Below are 15885 nucleotides of genomic sequence, written 5' to 3'. Positions count from 1 at the left end.
CACACTACATGCATGGTTGTATTTCAGGTTGGGTCAGATTCCCCAGAGCGTATTCATAAATGGTAAAATCGAATGTACTTCGAATTGAGGGAACCAAATGTACGTTACTGTCAATGGAGTTTTGCTGGCGCGTATATATTACCGTGAAACTATCATTTGTCGAATGATTCCATTATTTTATTTTCTAGCAGTAATTATGTTAATTGTCGGGCTGTGCTAAACCCGATTTCAACAGCTTGAAAGCAGAGAAATTGCAATCCCGTTTTGAAAGATAAAGAGCAACATTTGTGCACGGCAAGTACAACCTTACATGCACAACGATAAATTACTTTATTCCACAAGACAATATATATACAGAAAAAACAAAGGTTTTAAAACTCGAAAGAAAGACATAAAATCGAATTTTGATAAGATCTTTGTCGACAAATGTTACTACATTGGTTCTAACGGTAGGTATCGCTGTTTGTTTGCTGAAATCTGCAATAATGTATTCTACACGTGTTTGTTTCTCACAGAAGTTATTTACACTTGAGTTGTAAGTGGAGTCTTATAATGTGTTTAAAAATCTGGATGACACTGCAGCGATGAAGCGCAGGATTAATTAGTTAATTAAAAATGCCAGCAAAGTGAAATTTGTTTTAAGCTTGTACTTCAAGCACATTTAAAACATATGTACAATTTCGTATTGTGTAAAAAAGCATCAACAGCGCAAGGAACTTTCTTATAAAGGGTTAGGCTGAAACTTTATTAAATGATATTTAGGATATTCTAAAATAGAGAAATTGATTATGATTTAATAAATAATTTGCCACCAACTGTTTGATTTGAATTTAGTGTGTAAGTTCCAGCTGCAAAATATAACAAAAATCACACACATACATAAACACATTCACTAATCGCTCGTTTTGAATCAACAGCGTAACTTAATTTGTGTTTTTCAGCACGATCTTGTGACTTTTGTCTACCATTGCTTAAGGTTCAACAGACACACAAAAATTACGCGTTTACGCAAGGATTGTGGATTTGCACATGAGAAGACCTTTTTTGCGTTTTTTGCATATAAGACTTTAGCGAAATGATATTGAGTCGTTTAGTTTAGGTTTTAACTGTTTTTGCCTGGTACGTTGAGAAATAAGAAATGTTGCGTTAAACCAAAAGCTAACAAAAGTAAAAAATCAGGCTGATGTCAAATATTTAAACCGTGTCAATCGCACTTTATGCTCATTGCGGTCACGTCAAAAGATGATGGGTTCCAATGTGCCCGGGGACTCTGATTCAGGTCGACATAACGGCAGTTTCTGTACCACCATCCACCTCCATAATGCTCAGCACAATGGATACTGTAAATAACAATAATCACTCAGCTGAAATTTAATGCAAACATCAGCACTCTTACGTCGTGTGAATGTCATTGTCCCTGTCGTAGGTGGAGAACAGCATCCCGATGTGATAATCCATGTTATCATCAAGAGTTGATGACGTACTGTAACCGGAAATGTTCAGTTTGTAGTTTTCGATTTCTGAGCCGATTTCGAAAATTCTGCAAAAAAGTTAAGCTTCTGATTCGAAAGGTTTTGAAAAATTCCAAAAGTTGTTTTTGCATTTTTTTTACAGCGTTGGAACCCAGGGCGCTCCCGGGGACGAATCCCGGTCAAGGTTTTTATGTGTATATGGGGTCAGGCGCCGGACCATTTGGCCAAGTTGTTTTTCACAAATTTTGACACTGCAAATAGTTAAACTCTCTTAACGCCCTTTGAATAGTGGACAAATACGTTTTAAACTTTCAATCACATGTTGCGTCAAGTGAGCAACAAAAAAGCAGAAACGCGAACGAAGAAGGGAAAAAGTCAAACGTTACGCTTTTTAAGAAACCTAAGCGCTACACACATATTTCGCAAGTTGTGTTGTAAATATTTTGTTCACGGTTAAACTAATCATAGATAACTGTGCTAACAATGTTTACAAATATACAGAAGAGAATCTTTTTGGGGTTAGTTATATTTGTTTACCTGTATTCGGCAAATTTCACTTCCTTGCCGGGGTTTGTTAAATCGAATCGAACTCGGCAGGATTTTGATTGGGTCATCACGTGAATTTTTTCCAAACCTATGTATACAGAAGCATGTTTTTAAACGAGATTTTTCTGAAATCGAAACTTCATGTAGGGTAAACTAAAAAATATGGTTAATGTGAAAACTGTTTTTGTGATTTATATTGCTATAGCAGCGGCAAGATTTTCTTAAAATACCGGTTTGTGTTTTGTGGCGCATTTCTTCAAGCAAAATGTTGATGTTTTTTCAACAAATAAACACATCAGATTTTCACAAAAGAATCAAAAACAAACCAAGCCAAAATTCCCCAGATTGGCTTCCAAACCCAGTTTTGTAATCTTCCCAGGGTCTGCTGAAACTAACACTTCCGTCAAAGCGAGTTTGAACCGTCTACAACACAATAGTTAGTTTAAGGAAAAGTAAAGTGGAATGATGATAACTCACAGTCCATCCTTGTAAACAGAGATTCTTTAGAGTTTCGGCAAGTGCAGATTTTTGGTTTCCCGGGGCACAAGGCAATTCTGCCAAAAAAATATTTTTAAATTAGGTGCAACAAAACTTCTGTGGCCAAAAACAAACGTCTTTCTGGTCTAAATTAATCCCATGACTACAAATCAATGCGATGCACAGTAAATTTTCAATTTGTCCAGTTCATTGCGTAAATACTAAGTATCAAGAACCAACAGCTCGTAATGTAATGTTCAAAATCGACTTACTGGTCTCACAGTTTCTTCCAGTGTATTTTTCCGGACACAAGCAGCCATAATCAGCAAGCAAGTCGACGCATGTGCCATTATTTGCACACGGGTTCACGTAGGAGCAAACGTCAAAATCTATAACAGTAAAATTGTTAACCACGGAGTTTGCAACCTGAGGACCTCGCATGTTCGAGCCGGCTTTTCAACTTATGTTTGCTCTAAACAAGCTTATTTCGGGGCCGACTCCACGCTGGACCATATACGTATAAAATTATCTATGACTTTATTCCGTTCAGTTTACGGCTTCTTGTGGACATTGTCTAGTAACAAAATCAGGGCCAGAATTTTAGTTTGTACTTTTGGGTTCCGGCCGGTCTCACAATTTCGGGCAAGCGGCCTAAGTTCACCAAAGAGGGAACATTACACGTTTTCGTATAAATTAAAACATTGATTAGCCGGCATGAAGTAGACTTAACAAGAAAATGCAAAATACTGAACAGGCGTTTCGTCCACCAGGTTGCAAATTTAACAAATTTGTCGTTCAACTGGTGTTATGCTAAACAAAATACTAGTTGTTGTTTCAAGAACTTGTATTTGCTGACGTATCCCGCTGTTTTTGTGCATTTTCGCCTCTGTGCGCGCTGTGTTATTCATTCATTGCGGTGAAGAAGCCCTACCGTTCTGGTGGGTGAAACGTCAGCAAACAAGTTCTTGAAACAACAACTAGTATTTTGTTTAGCATAACACCAGTTGAACGACAAATTTGTTAAAAAAGGAAAATGAAAGTCAATTCCTGGTTGTAAAACGTTTTAACATTGATTTACATTGGTATAACCGACAAAAAAGGGCATTTGTTATTGCTGTAAATTTTATTTTGGAAAAATAATTTGGTCTGTCCTCGCAGCAAAGCCATTTCCAATATGTTTGCGAACACAAACCAGTTATATTAATCGCTCGTGGCAAACCAGTTATATTAATCGCTTTGAGTCACCAACACTAAGGGCCATTAATAAAAGCCTTAAGTTTACCATCAAACGAAAACCAGTCGGTGTTGGTCGTATTTGTGCCGTTGTAAGCTTTTGCCTTCATCGCGTAGATGACAACCTTGCCACCAGCGTCTGTAAAAAATCTTTTGTGAACTTCATATTACTAAAACATGTTTTTGCAAGTGAACTTATAAACTACATTTTTATTGAACAAAAAATGTTGATTAAAGCAGCTCCGTATTCCTAAAAAATGCTTTTCGCAAGTGAATTACAAATCCACATAGTTTTTGTATCAAGTCGTGGAAGCGACAAACAGACCACTCGGAAGCAATCAAGGTTGCAGGAATTCGCTTTTGCCTGAAAATGAAAACTTTTGCCGAACCAACATCTTCGTACAGTTTCAACATTCCACTGACCTGAAATCGTTCCTCGCTTTTTCGCAGCAGCGCACACAGAGCTGTTGGTGAAATATTTTCCACTCGTGTACGTGTAGGAAGCAGCCTTGCATTTCGCCAGACAGTAGACATGGGTAATCGGTAATTCGCAGTCGCCAGTTGTTTTGCATGTCACTAACACAGTTTAAAGGTAATAAAAACACTATGTCAGTTTAACATATTCTTACTTGAAAATGTGTAAGAGTATTTGCCCGCAGAGCAGGTTTGAGTTTGAACGCCATTTCTTTGTTTTCCGTACAAATGAGCTCCCTGGCCCGGATTGCGAAAAACCTGAACAAGTCCACCGGAATCTAGAGTAATGTTCGTTTACATCGCGCTTCTTAAAAACAAAACTGACATTTGATTTCACTCACTATCAATCTGTTGGTCGTGCATTGCTGCAAGACATATCGGGCCGCTCGTGTAGACCCCATTTCCACATAACGACGAATTTTCTTCCCAACAGTCGGCCGGGCAAATCACGCTCGTGATCGAGTGCTTCAAGTCAGAAAACTGTGTCTTGCACGTTACTTAAACAATACTTTAAGTTAAAATTCGTTGAACATATTTTGTAAAGGTCATGCTAGGCGGGATGCATTCGTCCTAGAAATTACATTAATCTTTGAAAGTTTTTTGAAAAGCGTCGATATATGTGATATATCTTTGCTACGGAACTCTTAGCGGTACGTCAAACCAGCAGCATAATGTCAATTATTTTACTGGAACGTCAAACCGTTTTCCTTTAATTTGCGACTGATTGTAAACAATGCAAATATAAAACAATACAGTTAGGTCATCAGTTGGTTATATCACCGGTTACCTGATTGTCCCAATAAAACCGCGATGAAGTCAAATAAGAGAGTCAGCGCCAAACCACTAGCTTTCGGTGAATTCATTGCCCTCCAAGTGAAGTCCTTTACCAGTTGTTTATCTTTAATCTGGTCTAGTCAAGAGTTACACAAACCAAATGCAAACATTAGCCTCAAAATTTTTGGTTGGAATACTTTAAAACAAAAACATATTAGTACTTAGAACGCTCATTCTACATTTGTTAATTGTAAACATCACATCTTCACAAAATTGACCCAAACTGGCTTTATATTTGCACGCTTTTACCCTTCAACAGACTATTCATGGTTGCCCTTCAACAAAAACGACAGTCAAATTCATGCAAACAGCAAAGTAAGCGTTGTTGTTCAATAAATTCTTTGTGATGTTGTTGTATTAACTAATTTCTGTTTTTATTGCTTAATATAAAATACGTTGAAATATAACTGACTAAATACAACCTTGCAGGTTTAATCTGCTTTTCTAAAGCGGCTGAATTAAATAATATGGTGGTTTCATCACATTATGCTTGTGGTTGATTAGTCGCCTTGCAACATTGTGTGAAGTGCTTCCTCCCGCAACGCTTTAAACGTCGCTTCCCCAAGGCAGGTAACGCTCTGACGTTTTGTTGCAACGCACAGAATCAGTAAACTCGAGGCGTCCTTGATTAATTAACACGTGGTTAGAGTTGAAAACCATCCAAGGCAAAGCCCGCTGCATAATACTGTCATTTAGGACTTATCTTGATCCGTATAATACTGTCATTTAGGACTTGACTGCTTCACTGTAAAACACACATTATAGCTATGTTAATGTCATTAATTAACTGACAAAATTTAGCACCCGTGGATCACGACGATTTTGCTATTAGTACATCGTTATTAGCTATGTTAACGATTACATCTTGTTCATTTAAAAGCTCTTCACAAGAAACATAGACAGCCGATGCATTTTAGTAAATGCCTAAAACTGCATAAAAGGCCATGTTTTATTCACATGCATAGGCCTTTCTGTTTCTTTTGAAGCATTTTTTGGCAGCAAACTTTGGAAAAGCTGATCAAACATATCATGTACTATATACAAGCAAATTTTAATTTAGCTTTTTATTACTGGGTGACAACAGTCACCTAAACCTACACTGTTTCATAGTCAGTAATAACAATATAAAACCCTTCAAATAAAGAATAAATCCACTAAGAAACTTGACCTAGTTTTATAAGTCCTCTCTTTTGCATGGTAAAAACATTTTGTATTTCCTTTTTGCTTCTGACACCATACAACATATGTCACAACAAACAAACTATCCAACCTTTTATAAGGTCACCTGTCCTGAATGCCATGCTCCAAACACTGTAAACTGCTATTCGATCAAGTGGTGTCACAACCCAGGGGCGACACCTTGCGACCACATTAAATATAAATTCCGAACACAAATTTGTACATAGTTGGCTAAAATGAGATAATTTCAACGTGGCGAAAGATAGTTTTACCCTACATTGTCATCCTTTACAACAAATTTCTAGCTCGTGTAATAGACTTTAACCACTTGATTTTACTTATGGGGTTGCACGCCAAATTAGATTGGTTTGTCCAGTGGTAATACTATAGTACAGTGAGCTTAACTGAACTGTAAACAAATCCGTTTACATGCAGTAATCGTTGGATTGGAAAGGTGTAAATATGTTAGATTGGTTTGTGTGCCTAGGCCAGGCCTGCACAACTCAAAACAACGCAAGGGCCACAACGGAACACATAAATGTTTCGCGGGCCGCATGCTAATTACGTATTTTAAATGTCCCTGTATAAGCCTATACTATTTTAAAAACTTGTCGGTCATGCTGGATATAACTGCTATTACCAAGGCAAAATTTAAAATCTGAAAAGCTTTCTTTCGTCGCTGACAAACAATATCACATGAACGAATAAATTTTCTTAGGCATCAACATCAACCCAAAGAACAAAATTTGTAACTAAAATTCAATGAGAGATGTTGCATCTTTTGTTGTCAACAAGCACGTCGTAATCGGGCACGAGGCTGGAACTTGAAAGTTTTAGAATATCCTTCAAATGTCCATCAGCAAGTGAAGATCGCTGCTTGTTTTTGTTAAAGTTTAATACAGAGAAAGTTTGTTTCGACAAACAAGACACATTATTTTTGTCTTCACCACTGCAAATAAGTATTTGCTTGTCCATTCCGGATAAAACACTCTGACCTTACTTTCAATCTTTCTTTTAGTGTTTTCAGCCATTTTGGACAATCCTAAAATAGCCTACTTGCGCGCGCACATAAGATTAGACTAGGCTCTACTATAGATACTAAACGCTATAACCAAGCTTTGTGTGTGAAACAAAGATGGGATTGTTTCGTAATGAATAAAACAATGAACTGAAGTAAGATTACTCATTTAGAGGTCTATGTGATTATTACACAACATCGCGGCATAACGTTTTTTTGGTTCAATGCAAAGTATTTTAAAATCTTCTTGCGGGCCGCACTAAAAGCTTTCGCGGGCCGTATGTTGTGCAGGCCTGGCCTAGGCCAAGTTATAATTTGGATCGAGTATAAGCCTAAATAAAGTTATGAGATATCCAAAATAGAAACTTCGATCATAGCGACTTTATGGTATTGTCAGATGATTGCAATAACGTTGCATTTGATCATCGTCACATTTCTAAACCCATAATGATTATTTTTACGTTTTGGAATTTCAAGCTTTCTACCATTCCTATTCCTTTACGTTAACATCTTGCCTCTCGCTTTATATTCCTCTGTGTTTTATAAACACAATAATCCAAGCTAACCTAATCAATCTCCAAAAAAAAATTTACCGTTTTTTTGTCAGAAAGCAATCTTGTTAATTGGACCTAGCCAATGACTTAAGCTAAAATACATGAATATTTCCCCTTACAAATATAACTATAGTTGTATATTATTCTCCAATGTGTATGTGTTTTTTATTATATTATGTACGGACGTACTCTTTGTAGGCTTGAATGTAGGAATATCAGTTAAACTTGCGCGACTAATTGCGCTTTTACAAAATCACAGCAGACGAAACAGAAGAAATATAATTATGTGTTTTTACATTATTTAAACATTGTATTCAGATAAAACTCAGCTTAACCTTTACAAAAGTACTGGTGGATTTTAAAACCAGTGGTTTCCAAACTTTTAAAGCGTGCTAACAAACTTAGATAATCCTTTCGTGGCACACTTTGCAGGCCAACATAAACTGTTAAAAGAAAGTTAGTTTGCAACTTTATCGTGATGGATAAGATTGCGTTTTAAGAAAAAAATGCTTTAAACGCTGTAATACACGGGCAAATATCGCAATAAAGTCCGAAAACAGAAAACAATATTTGCACTAAAATTAAAACATTTACGGTGTAGCTGCAGCGCGTTTATCATGCACCAATCGTGCCATCCACTTTTATGCGTTTCATAAGTCTGAACGTTGCGCAGCTATTTCCGGCTTGGTGATTGTTTTAGTGCAATTGTGTTGCTATGTTGTCTTTCACCAAGCGAAATAAACTTAACTCAACTCATTTGGTCTATGTCAGTTGACTGCGTGGAATTCATCAAAGTCAAAGAATTGTCATTTCTTGGAGCCCCAAAGGTAGCTGTTATTTTTCTTCGTCACACTTTTCTAGTATCTTTCTAGTATCTTTTAGAGAGTAGCAAGCACTCGTGTCACGTACTGTTCTACATACTGATCTCTGATTAAATCAATGTTTTCACCTAACTGAGGGGCCAATTGTGTCATGAGTGCGACAGTACAAACCTCAATGCTCTGTGGGGCAACATGTGGCCGTACATTAAGTGGTATGCAGGCTGCTTTAAACAAAAAGGCGGTGAATGCTGTTTCCATGGAAGTTATTCGATAACTTTGCACAGATACAAAACTCTCCCACCTTATTGAAAAGTCATCGCACACCAAAGTAGCGATTATTGCAAATTTCATGTGTTCAAAGTATGACATTTCGAGTGAATACATTTTAACACACGTAATGGATCACAGATTACCATTTAGACTATCATTGTCGTAAAGGTGTTGGTAATAAAAAAACGCCATTGGGAAAAAAAGGAAGAATCTCTTTTACAGATGTGGCGTGTTGTGAGCAGGATGTGTTAACGAAGTAGGTTGTGCTGAGTACGTCCCTGCTAACTAAGCTCAAATTAATTTAAAATGTATGTGGGTAAAAATCGAAATTAATTGGCAAAGAAAAGGTGGTTTTGTATTAGCGGAAAGCATACAATGATAAACATATTAAGTATAACTCGTTTACTATGGTTAATTTAAGTCATTAACAATCGCTTAAAAGTAAAATTATTGATTTACATCTAGTTGACTGGCAAGGCTGGATAAAACAACAACCGGATGTGTGTGTTTTTTGGGCTGATAACTCCTCGGTAAATTCACTGACTGTGGGACGGCATAAACCTGTAGGATTCGAAGCTTATATTTGCTGTGATTACTTTAGTGACTTTTTAAGGGATATTAGTTTTTTTAAAAAAGACTTGTCAATCGGGCCAGAACGTTAGCGGAAAACGCAGTACTAGTTCGTGTTTTCTTTTGCTTGAAAGTAAAATAAGGTTCATAATTTTACTCCTCCCAAACAAAGTATCTTCTGATCATGCATCGTTCATCTTGCTTGAATGTGTACGCGGCCATTGTGTTTCTCTGGGCGGTTTTCTTCGATGGGATCTCCACCGAATACAATCCAGCAAGTAAGACTAAAACTTTATTGGCTACTATAAGCTCAACAATCTGAGACAACTTGACTCAAACAATTTTAAATATGGGTATTTTTAAAGCAGACAGAAAACGTTTTGTATTCGTCAAAGTTTCAAAACTCTAAAACGCTGAACTATTTCAACGTAATTTTGCGCTAGGACTTATAGTAGGACCACGGATGAAAGTTTCTAAAAATCACAGTGTTAAAGAATGCCATGAATCAAATATTCCAAAAATCGGCAAAAAAATTATTTGACTTTTGGCCCAAGCTACAATAAAAAAAAGTTATAAGCGAAAAAGAGTGGTAAACTTTCAAAACACGTTTTAGTGGCGATTCTAAATGTATGTTCTTGTGCAGTTACTTGCAAGACTCGGTTTGCCCACTTGAAGCACTCGATCACGAGCGTGATTTATCCGGCAAACTGTTGGGAAGAAAATCCGTCGTTGTGTGGAAATGGGGTCTACACAAGCGGCCCGATATGTCTTGCAGCAATGCACGACCAACGGATTGACAGTGAGTTGAACAATATGTGCAAACAAAGTACATGAACACAAATGTATTGTTTTAATATGAGTATATCTGACTTTTAAAACTCCCCCGACAATCATTGGTTAAACTTGTATGTTTTAGATGATGGTGGAGTTGTGACGATTTATCGCAGCCCAACAGGAAAAAGTGGGTCTCGATACGGCAAAAAGAGCCAAGGTGTAAAGAGTCAAACATGTGCAAAGGGACAATACGGCTACACGTTTGCAAGTAAGAGATTTTTACATATTGACGAAAATCATGCTTATTGTCAAACTTTGATTGTGAAAAAATGTGGTAGGTTTCATTAAATCTCAAAGTCCAGTTTATTGTGACTATTTTTCTGTCTGTTTCACATAGCAGTTACCAGATTGGCTGTTCAAGTTTATGATGTCGAGATTTATACTGTTACACTTTGTGTATGAATATGATGCCTAATTTGCATCTGCTTCCACACAATGAGCCTATTAAAAGACTGCCGTAAATGTACTTGGCCAGCGATACACAATAACAATTACAGCGTTCTTACTATTACTTGTTGAAATAATGTGGTTTATAACATTCCTTTTACCAAACTCACAACATGTCTACAGTTATAACGATTGGAATTAATGTATCAAATCCATGACCTTATGACACATGTTAAAACCTTATGTTTCGTTGGATATTATTATAACACTGCCGGAGCTCAAAAGGTTGGTATTACTGCGCGATTTTGTCTCGCTACTGTAGAAGGCGGATGGTAGAATCTATTCCGGAGAAACGTTAGAGTTTAAAAGGTTAAACTATTTTTTTCCCGATTTTTACTGCATAGTGACATGCAAAACAACTGGCGACTGCGAATTACCGATTACTCATGTCTACTGTCCGCCGAAATGTGCCGGTGCTTCCTATACGTACACGAGTGGAAAATATTTCACCAACAGCTCTGTGTGCGCTGCTGCGAAAAAGCGAGGAACGATTTCAGGTCAGTGGACTGACAGAGTCGAATGATCAAAACATTACTGTAAACACAAGAAGATGTTTTCCAAATCGCAAACACATGTGTCTACAAGCGTGTTTCTGTCGCGCAGACGTGTTTATCAGCAATGCTAATGGGCACAAAAAAAATTGTTGTACATTGCTTGAACATGTTGCAGTACCAAAAAGTACACCAGAAAAATAAACACCGTTCACAAAAAGACTTTTTTCACAGACGATGGTGGCAAGGTTGTCATCTACGCGATGAAGGCAAAGGCTTACAACGGCACAAATACGACCAACACCGACTGGTTTTCGTTTGATGGTAAATTTAGGGCTTTTATTAATGGCCCTTATCAGAGTTGCAAGTTGGGCCGGGCTTTTCGGGCTTAGGTATTTGTGGGAAAACGGGCCTGATTTTACGTTCCGTGTCCGCCATTTTTTTTACAATAATATCACTCAGTTGAGTAACAAGTCTCCGGCTTTTACCTATAATGCCCACCCTACTCTAAAACGAATTGTTTACCCTATTGTCTACTATTGCTTATTGTGTTTGTTGTCTTTCTCTTTTTTCTTTCTCATCCTTTTTTGCAAGGCTTTCGTGGATAGGCGTGTCAATCAAAATTTCGGGCCCAAACGGGCTTCTCAAAAACGTTTCGGGTTCGGGCCGGGTTCGGGCCGGGTTCGGGCCGGGTTCGGGCCGGGTTCGGGCTCAGAATTCGGGCCCGCTTGCAACTCTGGCCCTTATTGTGAAGAAAAAAGAAATGTAATGTTTACTACTTGGTGCACATTGGCCGCATGTGAGAAATTGTGAGACCGGCCGAAACCCAAAAGTACAAATCAAAAACCCGGCCCTGATTTTTTTAGTAGACCAGGGGTCGGCAACCCATGGCACGCGGTGATTTTTCATGTCACGCCAACCGATTTGGGTGTTTATATGGAAGTATGATTTAACCTGTTACACTGATTTTTTTAGTTCATGGACATGGACAAAACACTCTGCTTTCTCTTTATTATTGATATCTGCTGGCACGAACCACTATTATTTGGAAAAACGTTGGCACGCGAGGTCATTGACAAATGGAAATAACAAGTAAATTGGCACGCGTCGCCTAAAACGGTTGCCGACCCCTGTACTAGACAATGTCCACAATAGGCCGTAAACTGAACGGAATAACGTGATAAGTATGGTCCAGTGTAAAGTCGGCCCCGAAATAAGCTTGTTTAGAGCAAACATAAGTTGAAAAGCGGGATCGAACATGCGCGGTCCTCATGTCGCAAACTCCCTGGTTAACAGTTTTACTGTTTTAGATTTTGACGTTTGCTCATACGTTAACCCATGTGCAAATAACGGCACATGCGTCGACTTGCTTGCTGATTATGGCTGCTTGTGTCCGGAAAAATACACTGGAAGAAACTGTGAGACCGGTAAGTCGATTTCGGACGTAAAACCTGAGCTGCTGGTTCTTGATACTTAGCATTTACGCAATGAACTGGACAAATGGAAAATTTACTGTACAATGCATTGATTTGAAGTCCTGGGATTAATTTAGACCAGAAAGACATTTGTATTTGGCCACAGAAGTTTTGTTGGACCTAATTAAAAATATTTTTTGGGCAGAATTGCCTTGTGCCCCGGGAAGCCAAGAATCTCTACTTGCAGAAACTCTGAAGAATCTTTGTTCACAAGGATGGACTGTGAGTTATCATCATTCCACTTTACTTTTCCTTAAACTTACTATTGTATTGTAGACGGTTCAAACTCGCTTTGACGGAAGTGTTAGCTTCAACAGAACCTGGGAAGATTATAAAACTGGGTTTGGAAACCAATCTGGGGAATTCTGGCTAGGTTTGTTTTTGATTCTTGTGTGTAAATCTGATGTGTTTATTTGTTGAAAAAACAGCAACATTTTCTTGAAGAAATGCGCCACAAAACACAAACCGGTATACGGTATAGTTTGCTAAAGCAAATTACAACCCACGATTCTTTATTGCATTACCAGGATATTGTTCTAATCACTTCTAATACTCTTTGATTTAGGAATTCCGTTTCGCTGCTAGCAATATAAATCACAAATACACTTTTCACAGAAACCATATGTTTTTGAAGTTTACTCTACATAAAATTTCGATTTCGGGAAAAATCTCGTTTAAACACATGCTTCTGCAAACATAGGCTTGGAAAATATTCACGTGATGACCCAATCAAAATCCTGCCGAGTTCGATTCGATTTGACAAACCCCGGCAAGGAGGAGAAATTTGCCGAATACAGGTAAACAAGTTTAACTAACCTCATAATGCTTCTCTTGTATAAGTTATATTTGTAAATATTGTTAGCACAGTTATCTAAGATTAGTTTCACCCTGATTAAAATAGTTACAACACAACTTGCGAAAATATGTGTGTAGCGCTTGGGTTTGTCACAAAGCCTGACGTCTGCCTTTTTTCCTTCTGCGCTCGCGTTTCAGCTTTGTTGCTCACTTGTTGTGCTTAGTGCGTCATTCTATAATTTCCGAATGACACAAACAGACGCCACATGTGATTGAATGTTTGAAACGTGTTTGTCCACTATTCAATGAGCGATAAGAAAGTTTAACTATTTGCAGTGTCGAAATTCGTGACAAACAATTTTTGGAATTTTTTAAAACCTTTCGAATCAGAAGCTTAACTTTTTTGCAGTTATTTCGAAATCGGCTCAGAAATCGGAAACTACAAACTGAACATTTCCGGTTACATTACGTCATCAACTCTTGTTGATTGGATGAATTATCACAACGGCTATCAGTTCTCCACCTACGACAGCGACAACGACGATGCTATGTAAGAATGCTGATGTTTGCATTAAATTTCAGCTGGAAGATTTTTGTTATTTATAGTGGCAATTGCGCGGAGGAATATGGAGGTGGATGGTGGTACAGGCGCTGCAATAATGTCAACCTGAATCGGAATCCCCGGGCATATTGGAGATTATCATTTTTTGACGTTGCCGCAATGAGTATAAAGTGCGATTGATACGGTTTAAATATTTGACACCAGTCTGTTTTTTTTTGCTTTTGTTAGCTTTTAGTTTAGCGCAACATTTCTTTTTCTCAACGTACAAGGCAAACAGGTAAAACCAGTGGTGGGATTCAGCCGGTTTGCACCGGGTCTATAGAACCGAATGAGATCAACAAACCTGTTAGCATTACTGGTTACTGTAAAACGGACTTTTTTAACAGAACTGGCTAAAAAATATCATTTTTGTGACAGAACCGGCTGACAACAAATTTTAATCCCACCACTAGTTAAAACCTAAATTAAACGATGCAATATCATTACGCCAAAGTCTTTTATGCAAACAACGCTGATCTCAGATTCTCATATGCTGATCTATAATTCGATGCATACGTGTGTGCCTGTTGATCCTTAAGCAATAATAGACAAAAGCCACATAATTGTGCTGAAAATAAACACTTTGTTACGCTGTTGATCCAAAACGAGCGAATATGAAATGCTTGTATGATATGATGTGTGATTTTTGTAATATTTTGCAACTGGAACTTACACACTAAATTCAAATCGAACAGTTGGTGGCAAATTATTTATTAAATCATAATCAATTTATATGTATCAAAATATTCCCTTGTCATTTAATAAAGTTCCAGCGCTGTTGATGCTTTTTTACACAATACGAAATTGTACATATGTTTTAAATGTGCTTAAAGTACAAGCTTATAACACGTTTCACTTTGCTGCATTCATCGCTGCAGTGTCATCCAGATTTAAAAAAACGAGCACACATTATAAGACCCTACTTACAATTCAAATGTAAACAACTTAGGTACGTGAAGGTATATAGGCCCGGAAGGTAATAAGGCCCACTGCTAATATGTTTTTATGTGCCAGAAAAAATACTTCAGTTTTGATTTAATTTTAAAATATATATGTACTTGAGATGATTTACGAAGTTTTGGACCTGCAAGTTATATGTAATTGTTATCATGACCAATCCAAATTAAGAAGTGTTTATTTTTAACTTTTTATTATTTTTTGTTAAAATTGGTAGCAAAAATGAAAAGGTTGTGTTGTCGAAATGAAAACTTATCAAGATATATTAGTAATGGGGTCATTTTAGTTTAATTGTAGCATTATCCGATCTGGAAAAAAGAATTTCTTCAAATAAATTTTATTACGGTTTTGTTTGTCATTGCTTGCAATAAGGCCCAGCGATAATTTGTCATTTTCTCAAGTGTCTATTATACTAAAGGCGACTGATATGCACAAAATTTGCTTTTTTGCTTTGTTAGGGAGATAAAAAGTCCGAATAAGATGTTTGTGGAAGTAATCTTTCATTTAGTATTTTTGGTTATCAAATGTCAAGGGGTCGTTTGTTCTTTTTTTTAGTACCTTCAGATTAACAGTTATATGTCTTGGTTAACAGTATATGTGTAAAATCAGTTAATAACGTGGCTTGTTTAAACTTTTATTTGACCGAAGCAAAGTATAAATGAGTCTGATTGGTTTCTAGACTCTTTTTTAAAAACATGAAAATGTTGGGCTTTATTAACAGCCTAGGTTTGTATTAAGGCCCAAGTTTTATTTTTTTTAAACTGTTATCCTACAAAAACAAAACTTGCAAACGTCCTCAAAATCTAATGGATGTTTAATATCAACCTCTGCAACAAT

General features: G+C 37.2%; 1 protein-coding gene and 1 pseudogene across 2 annotated transcripts; one reads left to right on the top strand and one right to left on the bottom strand.

The window, feature by feature from the left end:
- On the bottom strand, nucleotides 1-5193 carry LOC145212363 (uncharacterized). Its single transcript, XM_080080466.1, has 11 exons — nucleotides 4990-5193; nucleotides 4544-4699; nucleotides 4358-4480; nucleotides 4152-4304; nucleotides 3778-3867; nucleotides 2768-2884; nucleotides 2496-2572; nucleotides 2345-2441; nucleotides 2010-2106; nucleotides 1397-1540; nucleotides 1-1340 (listed from the first exon to the last, which is right to left on the bottom strand). Exons 1-11 carry the CDS (start codon nucleotides 5063-5065, stop codon nucleotides 1205-1207), a joined length of 1266 nt encoding a protein of 421 aa, XP_079936592.1. The 5' UTR covers nucleotides 5066-5193; the 3' UTR covers nucleotides 1-1204.
- Nucleotides 5194-9586: 4393 nt separating this feature from the next.
- LOC145212366 (uncharacterized) lies at nucleotides 9587-15201 on the top strand (annotated as a pseudogene). Its single transcript, XR_013856681.1, has 11 exons — nucleotides 9587-9726; nucleotides 10092-10247; nucleotides 10365-10490; nucleotides 11074-11226; nucleotides 11455-11544; nucleotides 12531-12647; nucleotides 12841-12917; nucleotides 12972-13068; nucleotides 13396-13492; nucleotides 13900-14040; nucleotides 14097-15201. The product of XR_013856681.1 is annotated as an uncharacterized LOC145212366 (transcript).
- The last annotated feature ends 684 nt before the right edge of the window (nucleotides 15202-15885 follow it).

This window comes from Phallusia mammillata, chromosome 2 (assembly GCF_965637545.1).
Source record: "Phallusia mammillata chromosome 2, kaPhaMamm4.hap1.1, whole genome shotgun sequence".
In the NCBI taxonomy this organism is placed as follows: Eukaryota; Metazoa; Chordata; class Ascidiacea; order Phlebobranchia; family Ascidiidae; genus Phallusia; species Phallusia mammillata.
This window is presented reverse-complemented; position numbering and strand designations above follow the sequence as displayed.

Bases quoted from the DNA above. Each gene is read 5' to 3' on its own strand.
- LOC145212363 (XM_080080466.1), bottom strand. From the start codon at position 5,065: ATGAATTCACCGAAAGCTAGTGGTTTGGCGCTGACTCTCTTATTTGAC. The intron at 2,885-3,777 runs GTAAACTTAAGG...TTACTGTTATAG, and splicing joins CGACTGGTTTTCGTTTGATG to ATTTTGACGTTTGCTCCTAC. The intron at 2,573-2,767 runs GTAAGTCGATTT...TTTTTTTGGCAG, and splicing joins TGGAAGAAACTGTGAGACCA to AATTGCCTTGTGCCCCGGGA.